Source organism: Delphinapterus leucas, chromosome 3 (genome assembly GCF_059928025.1).
Source record: "Delphinapterus leucas isolate spDelLeu-1000000601 "Yukka" chromosome 3, BTC_Dleu_Yukka2, whole genome shotgun sequence".
In the NCBI taxonomy this organism is placed as follows: Eukaryota; Metazoa; Chordata; class Mammalia; order Artiodactyla; family Monodontidae; genus Delphinapterus; species Delphinapterus leucas.
The window spans coordinates 111,345,693-111,364,413 of record NC_143131.1 but is presented as its reverse complement, the minus strand read 5'-3'; the positions used below and the strand labels follow the sequence as shown (position 1 = coordinate 111,364,413).

General features: G+C 39.6%; 1 protein-coding gene and 1 pseudogene across 1 annotated transcript in view; both read right to left on the bottom strand.

Annotated features, from left to right (window-relative positions):
• RAD50 (RAD50 double strand break repair protein) overlaps positions 1-18,721 on the bottom strand; it is a 109,380-nt gene that overhangs the window by 73,596 nt on the left and 17,063 nt on the right. Inside the window, exons 3-5 of the mRNA XM_022588759.3 lie at positions 8,497-8,648; positions 5,949-6,134; positions 5,386-5,590 (exon numbers count right to left, since the gene is read on the bottom strand). Of these exons, the coding sequence (XP_022444467.2) occupies positions 5,386-5,590; positions 5,949-6,134; positions 8,497-8,648 (543 nt within the window). The remainder of the gene's footprint in view (positions 1-5,385; positions 5,591-5,948; positions 6,135-8,496; positions 8,649-18,721) is intronic.
• On the bottom strand, positions 234-4,934 carry LOC149749642 (large ribosomal subunit protein eL21-like; annotated as a pseudogene).

Sequence of the window (18,721 nt, the reverse complement as noted above, 5' to 3'; positions counted from 1 at the left end):
AGGAAAACAGGGCTAAGTGGGCCAAGGTCAGGATAGGATGTGGTGGTATGGGAATAAAGTAGTTTATGAGAGAGTTCGTGAAAATGTAGGAAATCTGTAAAAATGGGAAAGCATGAATTATAGTGCAGTACCGAAATGGAGCTGTCTTCTGGATGGCTGCTGGGAAGATGATCTGATTCAAGCTTTATGCTGAGTTCTATGAAGGGGAGAATCCTTTTAACTCAGAGCTAAAAAAAAAAAAGGACTTTGGAAATCATCCACTTAATAAATATTTACTGAACCACCTGCTACGTGTCAGGCACCAGGCTAGGCTCTAAAGATACAGAGAGTAATATTAAACCCTTGGACTAGCCAAAATTAAATACAAATAAAGAAATAAACAAACACCTCAACGTTTGCTACAGCCTTGTTTAGAATCCTGGCACTGCTCAATAAATACCAGGTATTATCACTTAGCTCTACCCTGACATTATTTCCTATACAAATGCTCCATTTCAACTATGAGGATTTCCTTGATACTGTTCAAAGACAGCCTGCATTTTGCTGTCACCGTATCTGTAACTACCAATCTACTTAAGGTCAACAAAATGGTACCCCAAATTCAGTCCTATGAAATCCTCTCTGGCCACCTCAGACTTTCTCTTCTTTCCTCCTCAAAGCTCTCACAGCTCTTGCCTTTTTCTGCCTTATATGTGCTTGTCATCTTTCCAACCAGGCTGCTCCTGAAGAAAATAAAATGTGTTCCAATATCTTGGTAACTACCACAGTACCTACACACAGTTATCAGCACATCTACTTCTAAAATATAACATACTTTTTCTCACTCTTATGTCTACTGCACTAAATTCTAAACCCATTAGGCTCTTCATAATCTGACTGCAAATCCTAGCTCCCACTCCTTTTACCTTGATTTACTTAACCCAGGCTCTTCCTCACAGTCCTGTTTTAATAAGCTGGTATTTGTGAATATGTACATATATACATGTGCATGTTTGTATACACACATATAGTGTATTTTTGCAAGAAAACCCACTTGATCATAAGACATATCTGGGAGGTCAGACACGAGGAGTAGGAAGAGCGTCTCTTACTTTTCAACTAATATTCTTCCATATTTTTTTCATTGTGAGCACATATTAGTTTTAAAAGAAAAAAATGCAAAATAAAAACAAACATACAGGGACTTCCCTGGTGGCAGAGTGGATAAGACTCTGAGCTCCCAATGCAGGGGGACTGGGTTCAATCCCTGGTCGGGGAACTAGATTCCACATGCACGCCGCAACTAAGAGTTCACATGCCACAACTAAGGAGCCCACATGCTGCAACTAAGGAGCCCACATGCTGCAACTAAGGAGCTGGCAAGCCAATTAAGAAGCCCGCCCACTGTAGCTAAGACCTGGCACAACCAAATAAATAAATTTTAAAAAAAGATTACAAAAAACAAAACACAAAACAAACATATATAAAATAGCTTCTAGTCTGTCAATTTGATTTTTCCCCATCTTTATGGCCCAGATCAGCTTCTCCCTTGAAGGTCTTGTGATAGTTTTCCATTCCAGGCTATCACTTTTTTTTTTTAACAATCCAGGTCTTTTATTTTCCTTACACCTATCATGCCATGAATTCATAGGGAATGGGTTCCAACAGTTCAGGCTGTTTTCCATTGGTTCTCACAAAGTGTGCTTCTCTGGGTGGAGAAGGCTGGCACTTCAGCTAAACCTAAGTACCTTTCTGCTTGGCTTCCTTCTCTTTCTGATCATTTTCCTTCAGACTGTTTCAGGAAGCTATCTTGGCTCTTAGAGTGCTTAATATGCTTGACACGCACACTAATTCTCTTGGCAAGAATCTTGCCCTTAACTTGCTTATTTACAACAATGCCAAAAGCATGCTGGGTAGCACTGTAGACTCTTCCAGTTTTGCCATGGTAACATTTGTGGGGCATTCCTTTTTTTGTGGTACGCAGGCCTCTCACTGTTGTGGCCTCTCCCGTTGTGGAGCACAGGCTCCGGACACGCAGGCTCAGCGGCCATGGCTCACGGGCCCAGCTGCTCTGCGGCATGTGGGACCTTCCCGGACCGGGGCACAAACCCGTGTCCCCTGAATCGGCAGGCAGACTCTCAACCACTGTGCCACCAGGGAAGCCCAGGGCATTCCTTTTTGAACAGTGCCCATTCCCTCGATATCTACAATATCACTTTTGTAGATTTGCATGTATGTGGCCAAAGGAACACCTCCATGTTTCCTAAAAGGCCTAAAGAACATATAGCAGGTGCCCCTCCTCTTTCCCTTTGTGTTGGTCATGTTGGTGAATTACTGGAAGATGGCAGTTTCATCCCAAAGGCCAGGCCATCACTTTAAAAATCACTTTATTGAGATGGAACTCACCTACCATACAATTCACCCATTTAAAGTGTACAATTCAACATATTTTAGTATATTCAGAGTTGTGCAACCATCCCCCATGACATTTTCACTTCCAGAAAAGAAACTCTGTGCCCTTAAGCAGTCACTATTTATTCGTCTCTACCCACTACCCTAGGCAACTGCTAGTCTATTTTCTGTCTCTATAGATTTGCCTATTCTGGACATTTCAAATAAGTGGAACAGCATCATACAATTATGTAGTCTTTTATGATTGGCTTCTTTCAATTAACATGTTTTCAAGGTTCTTGCCTACTGTAGCTTGTATCAGAACTTCATACTTTTTTAAAGTTGAATAATATTCCATGTATGGATATGTCACATTTTATTGATCAGTTAATGGATATTTGAATTGTTTCCATTTTTTGGCTATTATGAATAATGCTGTTGTGAACTTTCCTATATAAGTTTTTGTATAGATGTACATTTTAATTGCTTTTGGGTATAAGATACTTAGGAGTAAAATGGCCAGGTCATATGGTAACTCTACGTTTAACATTTTCTTTTAATTTATTTATTATTTTAATTTATTTTTGGCTGTGTTGGGTCTTCGCTGCTGCATGTGGGCTTTCTCTAGTTGCGGGGAGCAGGGGTTACCCTTCGTTGCAGCATGCAGGCTTCTCATTGCAGTGGCTTCTCTTGCTGTGGAGCACAGGTTCCACGTGCACGGGCTTCAGTAGCTGTAGCACGCGGGCTCAGTAGTTGTGGCGCATGGGCTTAGCTGCTCCACCATGTGGGATCTTCCCAGACCAGGGCTCAAACCCATGTCCCCTGCATTGGCAGGTGGATTCTTAACCACTGCACCACCAGAGAAGTCCCTATGTTTAACATTTTGAGGAACTGCTGAACTGTTTTCCAAAGTGGCTGCCCCATTTAACATTCCCACCATCATGTATGAAGGTTCCAATTTCTCCACATCCTTTTCAATAATTATTACCTATCTTTTTGACTTTTAGCCATTCTAGTGGGTGTGAAGTAATAGCTCATTGTGATTCTGATTTGCATTTCCCTGATGAATAATGACGTCAAGCATCTTTTCATGTGCTTATTGGATACACACATATATTCCCTGGAGAAATATCTATTCAGAGCCTTTGTGCATTTTCAAATTGTGTTACTTTTTTTTACTGGGTTCTTCATATAACCCAGATAGACGTTCCTTATCACATATGTGACTTGCAAATATTTTCTCCCATTCTATGGGTTGTGTTTTTGCTTTCTTGATGGTATAGTTTGTAGAACAAAAGGTTTTTCTTTTGATGAAGTCCAATTTACCCATTTTTTCTTTTCTTTTCTCACTTGTGCCACAGTCACCATCTTTTAGCTCTTAAAGATCCTATGTTCTAAACCAGCAGCCCCCAACCTTTTTGGCACCAGGGACCGGTTTCGTGTAAAACAATTTTTCCACAGGCTGGGGCAGGGTTGGCGGAGTGATGGTTCAGGCAGTAATGAGAGCAATGGGGAGGAGCAAATGAAGCTTGCTCGCTTATCTGCCACTCACCTCCTGCTGTGCAGCCTGGTTCCTAAAAGGCCACGGGCCGGTGCTGGTCTATGGCCCAGGGGTTGGGAACCTCTGTTCTAAACTATATCATTCACATAGCTCTTCACTTTACTTCTTTGTAATCCTAACTATCTTTTAAAATATATTCCTTATTTCTCCAGCTAGACTATAAGATCATTAAAAGCAACGTCTAAGTCTTTGGCTTCCTTATTCCCAAGAGCACCTAGCACAGTGCTATGCACAAAACAATAAATATTCATTAAAAGATGCATTCATGGGCTTCCCTGGTGGTGCAGTGGTTGAGAGTCCGCCTGCCGATGCAGGGGACATGGGTTCGTGCCCCGGTCCGGGAAGATCCCACATGCCGCGGAGCGGCTAGGCCTATGAGCCACGGCCGCTGAGCCTGCACGTCCGGAGCCTGTGCTCCGCAACGGGAGAGGCCACAACAGTGAGAGGCCCATGTACCGCAAAAAAAAAAAAAAGATGCATTCATGTCAATGGGCACTGGGACAGAAAATCAAAGTTTTTCCGTATTACAATTCCAAGATCTATACCAGCATTTATAGGTGAGTTTTAAAAAACTAAATCAATAATTAAATTTTTTTTTCTTAAATCTCCCATTATCTGTAAATTTAAAAAGCCATTTTTAAGAATACTCTTAATTAGACTAGGAATACCTTAAGGGGCAAGGACACTATTGTAGTTCTCCTTGTACCTATAGCCCCAAGCATAGTATACCCTGGCACACAGGAAACACTTAATAAATGCTTGTGAAATGAATATATGGGATTTCTTTAAGATCTTACTTATAAGCCACAGAATTTAGAAAGCTAGCTCATTTGCAAATATATCAACACGTTATGCACCAATTTCAAATTTTGTGTAATGTCAAGAACATCCTGCAAATTATAAAAATTCCCTAGAAAGACCTGTCAATTAAAAAAAAAAAAGTCTCCTTAAGAATACAGAACTGTAAGGTTGAGCCATTACACTAATATTTAAAAATTAGTGATCTAGGGCTTCCCTGGTGGCACAGTAGTTGAGAGTCCGCCTGCCAATGCAGGGGACACGGGTTTGTGCCCAGTCTGGGAAGATCCCACATGCCGCAGAGCAGCTGGGCCCGTGAGCCATGGCCGTTGAGCCTGCGCGTCCGGAGCCTGTGCTCCACAATGGGAGAGGCCACAACAGTGAGAGGCCTGCGTACCGCAAAAAAAAAAAAAAAAAAATTAGTGATCTACATTACTAACTTAATATGATGCTACAAATTTGTTTACCCTCAAATCCAAGCTCTTTGGGCAACTTAAATACAGACGTAAGACATGAACCATAACATTATATAGTCTCTGATAATTTTTTCAAGAAATATACACACCATTCAAATGCACAGAAAAATAATGCTTTTCGGGTGAGAGATACCACGGTAAATGGTAACCTTCTCCTCAGCATACAAGAAACCAAATTACCTTCAATGGATCAAGTTCATTCTCATAGGATTTGACAATTTCCTTTGACGATGTTAACTGCACTTCCTTACGAGTAATCTGATCGCGAATATCACAAGCTTTTTCCTTATTTTGCTTCAGATATTTTAGTTCTGTTTGACATTCTTTTACTTTCTGACCTTGTGTCTGACGTACCTGCCGAAGTGTTTCCAAGGCTTTAATGTACCTTTGAAGATATTAAATAAAAATCAAATTTCTGGCTAAGCAAATTATAGTATATTCAAACAATGGACTATAATGCAGTCATTAAGATTACATTTACAAAGAGTTTTTAATAACTTAGAAAATGCTTATGACATAATAGTAAGTACAAATGTTACATATATACTGTCAAGCAGGTAAATAAAGATGCAAAGAAAGAAAACTGAAAGGAAATATGCTGACTGGTTGCCACTGGATAAGAGGTAATAACTGCTGACTTTCTTGCTTTACAGTATCTTTCTGTTTAAAAAAAAGAAGCATCTAAATTGCAACTCTGGCTCAATAACTTAATGGACTACAAAATCTAATTAAAGGTTACAAACCTTGTTGCAGAAAAAATCTCATCAAATTTTTGCTTCAAAGCCTTTCCTTCACTTAAAGGCCAATTAGACTCTTCTTGGTGACAGAAAATGACATTATTTAGCACAGATTTGGAAACCCCAAGAGAACTTATCATCTCTCGGTCAATTTCTGCACACTTGGAGCTGAGACTGACCTTTTCGCCATGCCTATAGAAAACGAAAATCAAGAACTTCTGTAAAATATTCTGTTACTTAGTCAATCTTTCATGCTGTACTTGCAAAAAAAACAAAAACAAATGGCCCCTCATCCACTCCCTGTGGATAGCTTTCTCATATTAAAAGGTATAACTCTTGGGCATCCCTGGTGGCGCAGTGGTTGAGAGTCCACCTGCCGATGCAGGGGACATGGGTTCGTGCCCCAGTCCAGGAAGATCCCACATGCCGCGGAGTGGCTGGGCCCGTAAGCCATGGCTGCTGAGCCTGAGCGTCCAGAGCCTGTGCTCTGCAATGGGAGAGGCCACAACAGTGAGAGGCCCGCGTACCGCAAAAAAAACCCAAAAAACAAAAAAAAAACATGATGATACATAAGAGACAGGCAAAGGTACTTGAAAACATCTAAAGACTGTACAGTTTATTTTTTATTTATTTATTTATTTTTAAAGTCACCAATTTATTCTGTAAGGTCAGTAAAACCTCATTGCTGAAAAATGGTATATATTTAAACAGGAGGAAAAGAAAGATCAATTAAACTTACCACAATGATTCAGAATAAAATCTTAGGAAAGCAGCAATATATTTGGACTTTTCTCATGAAATAAATTTTTGATAGTATAAAAAATGAGTTGTATATACATGAAATGTACATTACTAAAACTTTTAAAATATTTGCCTTATATGTAATATTTTATTATTTTTATTTTATGGTAAATAAGTTCTCAAAGTATAAATTATATTAATTTAGAAGAAAGATAATTTTTGCCAATTACTTTTGTATTGTTTTCTTTTTGACTGTACAGCTTAGATAAGGGATTGTTCAGTAAAAGACACACAGTAAAAGGAGTATAAAGGCAAACCTTAGTGATGCTCATCCAAGCCAATCCAAGGAAGATTCTTAATCAACAGACCTAAGTTCTACGGTCACATTGACAAAGCGATCAAATAGAGAGAACTGCCTCAGGGTCTTTTAAATAAGTTCCCTACTTCATTATACCCAGGGCCAGAAGCATCCCTGCCCTTGGATTCCAAGAGATCTCTCAGCATCTTTCATCAGAAGGATAAATTGACCATTTGCTTTCATATCTTCTGTCCAGTATCTGTTAGCAACTAGATTAGGTGAGTGGATGCAGTGTCTGTCTTTACTGTCATTTTATATGTATTCTGAAAATATTACACTGAATGTACTAAGAATGTTTTGTAGGGGGACAGAATGGACAAAGATAGACCAGGAGATTAAGACATTAGACCAGGGAAAGACGACGGTAGCTTGAACAAGAATGGTTCTCATAGAGATGGAGAGAAACAGAATGAAGAGCCAGTTAGGCGAAACCCATAGGACTTGGTAATGAACTGAATATAGATGGCAAGGAAGCTGTCAAGACAGACTTAGGTTCGTGTCACTGGATGGATGGGGGTGTCATTCACTGAGATAAGGAGGTCTATTTTGTATAGCAATAGCATTATCCTAATTAATACAGAGGTTATTTGTGACCTTAGTTGGAGCTGTTTGAGTACAAGAATGGGGCTAGAGTAGGAGTCAGGAGGAAGTCAAGAAATGGAGACAGTGAGTATCAACAACTCTTTTGAAAAAATTGCCTGTAAACGGGAAGATGGAGACAGACCGTAACTGGAGTGAAATGAAATCTGAGGTTGTGGGAGAGACCTGAGTATGTTTAAAAGCCAGTGAAAAGAATCCACTTGAGAAGCCAGTAGCTAGTACAGTGTATCTAGCACATAACAAGTGTGACACATTATTGATTAAATAAAGAAATTATTTAATTAGTTTAACAAATGAGTAAATGAAAGGAAGGGATAAGATGATAAGTAATTTGCTCAACAAGGATAAAGCCATGAATTCAGGGCAGCCTACCTAATTCCAATATCCATACCCATTACAATATGATACCTGCCCTTAACAGAATGACAACAGTTGAAAGGCACCTGTCTGCTTATCTCATCCTTCCCTATAGACATGATTACTAGCACTTTTCATTCATTCAATCTATATTTGAGTGATTATGCACCTTCAATTCAGCAACTGTCCATAAATTACTCAAAGGAGTGGAGCATTATCACTAAATCTTTAATGGGATCATTCTGTTTAACTGATAAATAGTATCAAATAAAAAATTAGATGTTGATAGTGGACAAGGCTGCGCAGGTGTAGAATCAAGGTGGATCTCTACTTTCTGCTCAGTTGTGCTGAGAAACTAAAACAGCTCTGAAGATAAAGTCTGTTAAAAAGTTAATAAGCTTCCGTAAAATAAACTTAAAGTAGTAGGAAAAACCATAGTTTTATAGACCTAAAGACAAAAAAATGAACAGATAATTCAAATATATAATAAACACCTACTTTGTTCTAGTAATGACTCCTTCCAGGGTTTTAAATTCTGTCTTTTTGCTTTTCTGAGTACAAACCATAGATCTCTGCACAGCTACAAGTTCTCCATTGACATCACGAAACTGCAGACGAATCTGTGCTCTAACATCTGTTTCTTGAGCAACCTTTGAAGGTAAAGAGAGAAAAATTATGCTACCTTAGTACGTATCAGAACTTTAGTTCTGAAGAAAATATATAGGCAATCTTACTCATCAAAAATGAAAAAAAAAAAAAGAAAAACTACCGAAATAAATGAGATTACATATCATTCAAAATACAGAAGGACACTGAAGAGCCAAAGCAATCTTGAGAAAGAAAAACAGAGCTGGAGGAATCAGGCTCCCTGACTTCAGACTACGCCATAAAGCTACAGAAATCAAAGCAGTATGGTACTGGCACAAAGACAGACTTACAGATCAACAGAACAGGAGAGAAAGACCAAAAATAAGCCCACACACCTATGGTCAATTAATCTATGAAAAAGAAGGCAAGAATATACAGTGGAAAAAAGTCTCTTTAATAAGTGGTGCTGTGAAAACTGGTGAGCCACATCTAAAAGAATGAGATTAGAACATTCTCTAACACCATACACAAAAATAAACTCAAAATGGATCAAAGACCTAAATGTAAGACTGGATACTATAGAACTCTTAGAGAAAAACATAAGCAGAACACTCTTTGACATAAATCACAGCAATATCTTTTTGCATCTGCCTCCTAGAGTAATGAAAATAAAAACAAAAATAAACAAATGGGACCTAATAAAACTTCAAGCTTTTGCACAGCAAAGGAAACCATAAACAAAGGAAAAGACAACCCACAGAACTGGAGAAAATATCTGCAAATGATGTGACTGACAAGGGATTAATCTCCAAAATATACAAACAGCTCAACAGCTCAATGTCAACAAACAACCCAATCAAAAAATGGGCAGAAAATCTAACTAGACACTTCTCCAAAGAAGACACACAGAGGAGTGATCAAGATGGTGGAGTAGTAGGACATGAAGCTCCCCTTCTCCCAATAAATACATCAAAAATACATCTACACGTGGAATGATTCTCACAGAATATCTACTGTAAGCTGGCAGAAGACCTCAGACTGTTGAAACAGCAAGAAAATCTCCAGTAAGCAGGTAGGAAAAAAGAAAAAAAAAGCGAGAAAGGAATTGGGATGGGACCTGCGCCCCTAGGAGGGAGCTGTGAAAGAGGAAAGGTTCCTGCACCCTGGGAACTCCCTCACCAGTGGGGAGATTGGCTAGGAAAGAAGGGGAGTTTCTGAGCCTCATAAGTGAATGCAGCACTGGGTTTGTGGCAGCCAGAGCAAAGGGAGAACTACGCAGATGGTCAGTGCTGCCACCCTGCACTCCCTAGCCTGAGACACTCTTCCACCAGTGTGGGCAGGGGCTGGGTGCTGGAACTCTGGCTTTGGAGATCAGAACCAAAGACAGGACTAGGGTTGGCTGTGTGGAAACAGCCTGCACGGGGACTGGAATCCAGTGTGAGCACAACTGAGGGTGTACTAAGAGGAAGCCTGGGCTGCCTCAGAGGCCAGTCGCCATTGTTTTGGGGCTGCATGAGAGGAGAGGCAGGACTCTGATTGTAGCCTTTTTCCCTGTGTGTGTGGTCTCAGAGGGCAGGACACTGCCTGCACGGGCTCCAGGAGTGGTCTCCTGGCCCCCGCTGCCTCCCTCCCAGAACCCAGGAGTGGTCGCGATCCACTGCCACTACCTGTCCAGATGCCAGGAGTGGTCACAAGCCCCCACTGCCTCCACCCCAGACCCCACTGCCTCCACCCCAGACCCCAGGAGGGGTCGCGAGCCTCGCTGCCTCCCTCCTGGACCCCAGGAGTGGTCCTGAGGCCCTGCCGCTGCCTGCCTGGACTCCAGGAGTGGTCACAAGCCACCTCGATTTCCATCATATGCTCTTAGGGTGCTCCTGAGCCGCCAACACAAACCTGAGGACCAGGCACGAGCTGTCACATCTGCACGCCCGCTATCAAGGAAATAACAACAAGCACATGCTGAGGAAAGAGGTGACAGGCATCCATGCTAAAAAGAGCCCTTGCACCAAATATATTAAACTCACACAAGCTACAGAGGAACACCCCCACGTATAAATAGCCCTCCACAACCACAGTATATAATTGTTTCTCCTAAACTCACAAAGTAAGAGAAATATAAATAAAATGAAGAAGCACAGCAACCACTCCTAAAGACCAAGAGAATTCCCCTGAAAGAACAAACAATGAAACACACCTCTTCTAATAGACACCAGTTTCAAAAAGGAGATAATGAAAATACTAAAAGAATTAAGAAAGACTATTGATGGAAATGTAGAATACTGTAAAAAAGAACAAGAAGCTATAAAGAAGAACCAAGAAAAATTAGAAAACTCATTTGCAGAGACAAAAGCTGAGCTAAAAGCAATGAGTAGTAGAATGAACAATGCAGAAGAACAAATAACTGACCTGGAAGATAGAATAACAGAAACCACCCAATCAGGACAGCAGACAGAAAGCCAGATCAAAAAAAAAAAAGAAAGCAACATAAGAGACCTATGGGATAATATAAAGCATTCCAATCTACACATAACAGGGATCCCAGAAGGAGAAAGAGAAAAGTGGATCAAAAATGTATTTGAAGAAATTATGGCTGAAAACTTCCCAAACCTAAAGAAGGAAACAGATATGCAGGTTCAGGAAGCACAGAGGGTTCCAAACAAGATAAACCCAAACAGACCTACATCAAGACATATCATAATAAAAATGGCAAAATTTAAAGACAAAGAGAGGATTCTAAAGGCAGCAAAAGAAAAACAAAGAGTTAATTACAAGTGGACTCCATAAGGCTATCAGCAGATTTCTCTACAGAAACACTGCAGGCCAAAAGGGAGGGGCAAGACATATTCAAAGTCCTGAAAGGGAAAAACGTGCAACCTAGGATACTCTACCCAGCAAGATTATCATTTAGAACAGAAGGAGGGCTTCCCTGGTGGCACAGTGGTTAAGAATCGCCTGCCAATGCAGGGGACACGGGTTTGAGCTCCGGTCTGGGAAGATCCCACAGGCGGTAGATCAACCAAGCCCATGCACCACAACTACTGAGCCTGCACTCTAGACCTCGAAAGCCACAACTACTGAAGCCCGCGTGCCTAGAGCCCGTGCTCCACAACAAGAAGCCACCACAACGAGAAGCCTGTACACTGCAACGAAGAACAGCCCTCCATCACCACAACTAGAGAAAGCCTGTGTGCAGCAACGGACACCCAACACAGCCAAAAATAAAAATAAATAAATTAAAAAAGAATAGCGAGGTGAAGAATTTCTCAGAAAAGCAAAAACTAAAGAATACAGCAATACTAAACCTATCCTAAAGGAAATATTGAAAGGTCTTCTCTAAATAAAAAAGAAGAATCTACAGGAAAGAGAAAATCACAATTAGAAAGCAAATCACTTAAATAAGCCAGTACACAGATTAAAAAAAAAAATCAAAATATTTCTGTGAAAGTGATGATAACCACAATGAAGAGCAAAAGAATGATCATGAAGATGTAAAAGAGGACACCAAAATCATAATATGAGGATAAGAGTAAGAAAATGTAGATTTTTTTTTTCCTACTATGTGTTTGAGCTTATATGACTACCAGTCTAAGGGAAATATTGGGTTGACCAAAAGGTTCATTCGTTTTTTTCTGTAAGATGGCTCTAGTAGCACTTAGCTCTCTCTTTAACTTCATTCAGAACAATTTTGTTAGATTGTATGTGACAGCTGTCATATCAGCGTGCATTTAAAAAAAGACTTCTCAAAATTGGTGAATTTTTGTGTAGCCATTTAATATTGAAGATGGGAGGAAAAAAGCAACACTTTCGGTATACTGTGCTTTATTATTTCAAGAAAGGTAAAAACTCAACCAAAATGCAAAAAGAGATTTGTGCAGCGTATGGAGAAGGTGCTGTGACTGATTGAACGTGTCAAAAGTGGTTTGCGAAGTTTTGTGCTGGAGATTTCTCGCTGGACGGTGCTCCACGGTCGGGCAGACCAAGTTGATAGCGATCAAATCAAAAAATTAATTGAGAACAATCAACGTTATACCATGCGGGAGACAGCTGACATACTCAAAATATCCAAATCAAGCACTGAAAATCATCTGCACCAGCTTGGTTATGTGAATTGCTTTGATGTTTGGGTTCCACATAAGTTAAGTGAAAAAAACCTTCTTGACTGTATTTCTGCATGCGATTCTCTACTTAAACTTAATGAAAACATTCTATTTTTAAAACAAATTGTGACGGGCAATGAAAAGTGGATACCGTACAATAGTGTGGAACAGAAGAGATCATGGGGCAAGCGAAATGAACCGCCGCCAACCACACCAAAGGCCAGTCTTCATCCAAAGAAGGTGATGTTGTGAATATGGTAGGACTGGAAGGGAGTCCTCTATTATGAGCTCCTTCCAGAAAACCAAACAATTCCAACAAGTACTGCTCCCAATTAGATCAACTGAAAGCACTCAATGAAAAGCGTCCAGAATTAGTCAACAGAAAACATATAATCTTCCATCAGGATAACACAAGACTGCATGTTTCTCTGATGACCAGGCAAAAACTGTAACAGCTTGGCTGGGAAGTTCTGATTCATCCGCTGTATTCACCAGGCATTGCACCTTCAGATTTCCATTTATTTCGGTCTTTACAAAATTGTCTTAATGGAAAATATTTCAATTCCCTGGAAGACTGTAAAAGGCACCCGGAACAGTTCTTTGCTCAAAAAGATAAAACGTTGGGCTTCCCTGGTGGCGCAGTGGTTGAGAGTCCACCTGCCGATGCAGGGGACATGGGGTCGTGCCCTGGTCCGGGAAGATCCCACATGCCGTGGAGCGGCTAGGCCCCTAAGCCACAGCCGCTAAGCCTGTGCGTCCGGAGCCTGTGCTCCGCAGTGGGAGAGGCCACAGCAGTGAGAGGCCTGTGTATCACCAAAAAAAAAAAAAAAAAAAAAAAAAAAAAGATAAAAAGTTTTGGGAAGATGGAATTATGAAGTTGCCTGAAAAATGGCACTAGGTAGTGGAACAAAAGGGTGAATACGTTGTTCAATAACGTTCTTGTGAAAATGAAAAATGTGTCTTTTATTTTCACTTAAAAACCAAAGGCACTTTTTGGCCAACCCAACAGATATAGGAAGGGGTTAACATACTTGAAAAAGAAGGTAAGCACAAATCAAAAACATATAATAGATTCCCAAAAATGAAAAAGAAGAGAACATAAGTATAATACAAAAGAAAACCATTGAACTACAAAAGAAAAAACAGAAATGGACAAAGAAGAAATACAAAATCAACAGGAAAACAAGGTTTAAAATGGCAATAAATACATACATAAATGTCAATGGACTAAATGCTCCAATCAAACAACACAGAGTAGCAGACTGGATAGAAAAACAAGAGCCTACAATACACTGCCTATAACAGACCCACCCTATGGCAAAGGACACACATGGATTGAAAGTGAGGGGATAGAAAAAGATATTTCATGCTAACAGAAATGACAAGAAACCAGGGGTCACAATACTTATATCAGACAAAACAACTTTAAAACAAAAGCCATAAAGAAAGATAAAGAAGGACACTATATAATGATAAAAGGAAGAATACATGAAGAGTATTTTACACTCGTCAACATACATGCACCTAATATAGGAGCATGCAAATACAGAAAATAACTACTACGAGACGCAAAGGGAGAAATTGACAGGACTACAATAATAGTAAGACTTTAACACCCCACTCAAATCAATAGACAGATCTTGCAGGCAGAGAATCAATAAGGCAACAGAAATCCTAAATAATACAGTAAAACAGACATAACTGATATTTGGACATTACATCCAAAAAAACCCAGAATATACATTCTTTTCAAGCACACATGGAACATTCTCTAGGACTGACCACATACTCTGGCACAAAACAAGCCTCAACAAATTTAAGAGTATAGAAATTATCTCAAGCATCTTTTCTGACCACAATAGCATGGAACTAGAAATTAACCACAGAAAAAGAAAGAGAAGAAAACAATTATATGGAGACTAAACAACATGCTACTAAAAAACCAATGGGTTAACAATGAAATCAAAGAGGAAACTAAAAAATACCTTGAGACAAAAGACAATGAAAACACAACCATACAAAAACTATGGGATGCAGCAAAAGCAATTCTTAGAGGGAAGTTCATAGCAATACATTCCTTCCTCAAAAAAAACAAGAAAAATCTCAAATAAACAACATGAACCTACCACTTAAAAAAATAAGAAAAAGAAGAACAAACAAAGCCTTAAGTTGGCAGAAGGAAGGAAATAATGAAGATCAGAGAGAAAATAAATAAAATAGAGATCTAAAACACAATAGAAAAAAAATCAAGAAAACCAAGAGCTGGTTCTTTGAAAGGATAAATAAGATTGACAAACCTCTGGCCAGGCTCACCAAGAAGAAAAGAGAGAGAACCCAAATAAACAAAGTAAGAAATGAAAAAGGAAACATAACAGCTGATACCACAGAAATTCAAAAAACCATAGGGAGTACTATGAACAATTATATGCCAACAAATTCAACAACCTAGAAGAAATGGACAAGTTTCTAGAAACATACAGTCCACCAAAATTGAATCCAGAAGAAACAGATCATTTGAACAGACCGATCACTAGAAGTGAAATAGAATGTGTAATTTAAAAACTCCCTACAAACAAAAGTCCAGGACCAGATGGCTTCACAAGAGAATTCCACCAAACATACAAAGAACTTATACTGATCCTTCTTTAACTCTTCCAAAAAATGGGAAAAGGGAACACTCCCAAAGACATTCTATGAAGTGACCATCACCCTGATACCAAAACCAAAGACAACACCAAAAAAGAAAATTACAGGCCAATATCTTTGGTGAATAGAGATACAAAAATTCTCAACAAAATATTAGCAAACCAAATCCAACAACACATAAAAAGATCATACACCACGATCAAGTGGGATATATCCCAAGTTCCCAAGGTTGGTTCAACATACACAAATCAATCAATGTGATACACCACATAAACAAAAGAAAAGACAAAAAACACGTCATCTCAATAGATGCAGACAAAGCACCTGACAAAATTCAACATCCATTCATGACAAAAAGTCTTACCAAAGTGGGTACACAGGGAACATGATAAAAACTATTTATGACAAACCCACAGCCAATATAATACTCAACAGTGAAAAGCTGAAAGCCTTCATGCTAAAATCTGGAACAAGACAAGGATGCCCAGATGACTTACCTGGTGGTCCAGTGGCTAAGACTCTGCACTCCCTATGTAGGGGGCCCAGGTTCAATCCCTGGTCAGGGAACAAGATCCCACATGCCACAACTAAGAGTTTGCATGCTGCAACTAAAGATCCTGCATGCCGCAACAAAGATCCCGAGTGCCACAACTAAGACCCGGTGCAGCCAAATAAAAAATAAATAAATGACAAGGATGCCCATTCTCATCTCTTTTATTCAACGTAGTATTGGAAGTCCTAACCACAGCAATCAGACAAGAAAAAGAGATAAAAGGTATCCAAACTGGAAGGGAAGAGGTAAAACTGTCATTATATGCAGATGATAATATATATAGAAAACCTTAAAGACTCCACACAAAACCTGCTAGAACTGATAAATTCAGCCAGGTAGCAGGATACAAGATTAACATACAGAAATTGGCTGCATTTCTTTACATCAACAATGAAATATCAAAAAAGAATGTAAAAAAACAATACCTTTTAAAATTGTAACCCCGGGACTTCCCTGGTGGCGCAGCGGTTAAGAATCCACTTGCCAACGCAGGGGACACGGGTTCGATCCCTGGTCCAGGAAGATCCCACATGCCGCAGAGCAACTAAGCCCATGCGCCACAACTACTGAGCCTGTGCTCTAGAACCCGCGAGCCACAACTACTGAGCCCACATGCCGCAACTACTGAAATCCGTGCACCTACGACTCCTGCTCTGCAACAAGAGAAGCCACCGCAATGAGAAGCCCGCACACTGCAACGAAGAGTAGGCCCCTCTCGCTGCAACTAGAGAAAGCTGGAACGCAGCAACGAAGACCCAATGCAGCCAAAAATGAATGAATAAATAAATAAATTTAAAAAATAATAATAAAATAAAATCGGAACCCCAATAAAATACTTAGGAATAAACCTCACCAAGGAGGTGAAAGACTTATACATTGAGAACTATAAAACATTAATTATAGGAAACTGAAGATTATTCAAAGAAATGAAAGATATCCCAGGCTCTTGAATTGGAAGAATTAGTACTGTTAAAATGGCCATACTATCCAAAGCAATCTACAGATTTAACGCAATCCCTATCAAATTACCCATGATACTTTTCACAGAACTAGAACAAATAATCCTAAAATTCATATGGAACCATAAAAGACCCAGAATTGCCAAAGCAATGCTGAAGAAAAAGAACAAAATAGGAGGCATAACCCTTCCAGATATCAGACAATACTACAAAGCTACAGTAAGCAAAACAGCATGGTATTTGCACCAAAACACATATATGGATCAATGGAACAGAACAGAGAGCTCAAAAATAAACCCACACACCTACAGTCAATTAATCTTCGACAAAGGAGACAAGAATATACAATGGGAAAAAGACAGTCTCTTCAGCAAGTGGTGGGAAAGCTGGACAACCATATGTAAATCAATGAAGTTAGAACACACCTTCTCACCATACACAAAAATAAACTCAAAACGGCTTAAAGACTTAACATAAGACACGACACCATAAAACTCCTAGAAGAGAACACAGGCAAAACATTCTCTGACATAAATTGTAACAATGTTTTCTTAGGTCAATCTCCCAAGGTAATAGAAATAAAAACAAAAATAAACAAACGGGACCTAATCAAACTTACAAGCTTTTGCACAGCAAAGGAAACCATAAACAAAATGAAAAGACAACCTACAGAATGGGAGAAAATATTTGCAAACAATGTGACTGACAAGGGCTTTATTTCCAAAATATACAAATGGCTCATACATCTCAACAACAGAAAAAAACAACCCAATCCAAAAATGAGCAGAAGACCTAAATAGACATTTCTTCAAAGAAGAAATACAGATGGTCAATAGGCACATGAAAAGATGCTCAACACTGCTAATTATTAGAGAAATGCAAATCAAAACTACAGTGAGGTACCACCTCACACCAGTCAAAATGGCCATCATTAAAAAGTCTACAAATAACAAATGCTGGAGAGGGTGTGGAGAAAAGGGAATCCTCCTACACTGTTGGTGGAAATGTAAGTTGGTGCAGCCACTGTGGAAAACAGTATGGAGGTTCCTCAGAAAACTAAAAATAGAATTACCATATGATCCAGCAATCCCACTCCTGGGCATATATACAGACAAAATTATAATTCAAAAAGATATACATATGCCAATGTTCACAGCAGCAATATCCACAATAGCCAAGACATGAAAACAACTTAAATGTCCATCGACAGATGAATGGATAAAGAAGATGTAGTACATATATATACAATGGAACACTACTCTGCCATTAAAAAGAATGAAATAATGCCATTTGCAGCAATATGGATGCAACTAGAGATTATCATACTAAGTGAAGTAAGTCAGAAAGAGAAAGACAAATACCATATGATATCACTTATATTTGGAATCTAAAATATGATACAGGGACTTCCCTGTTAGCACAGTGGTTAAGAATCCGCCTGCCAATGCAGGGGACACCGGTTCAATCCCTGGTCCGGGAAGATCCCACATGCCACAGAGCACCTAAGCCCGTGTGCCACAACTACTGAGCCTGCGTTCTAGAGCCCGTGAGCCACACTACTGAGCCTGCATGACACACCTTCTGAAAGCCATGCACCCAGAGCCCATGCTCCACAACAAGAGAAGACACTGCAATGAGAAGCCCATGCACCACAACAAAGAGTAACCCCCGCTCCTGCAACTAGAGAAAGCCTGCGCACAGCAACTAAGACCCAACGCAGCCAAAAATAAAAATTACATTAAATTAATTTTTAAAAGTAATAATAAAAAATAAAATATAATACAAATGAACCTATCTATGAAATAGAAACAGAATCATGGACATGAGAACAGACTGGTGGTTGCCAAGGGGGAGGGGGTTGGAGGAGGGATGGAGTGGGA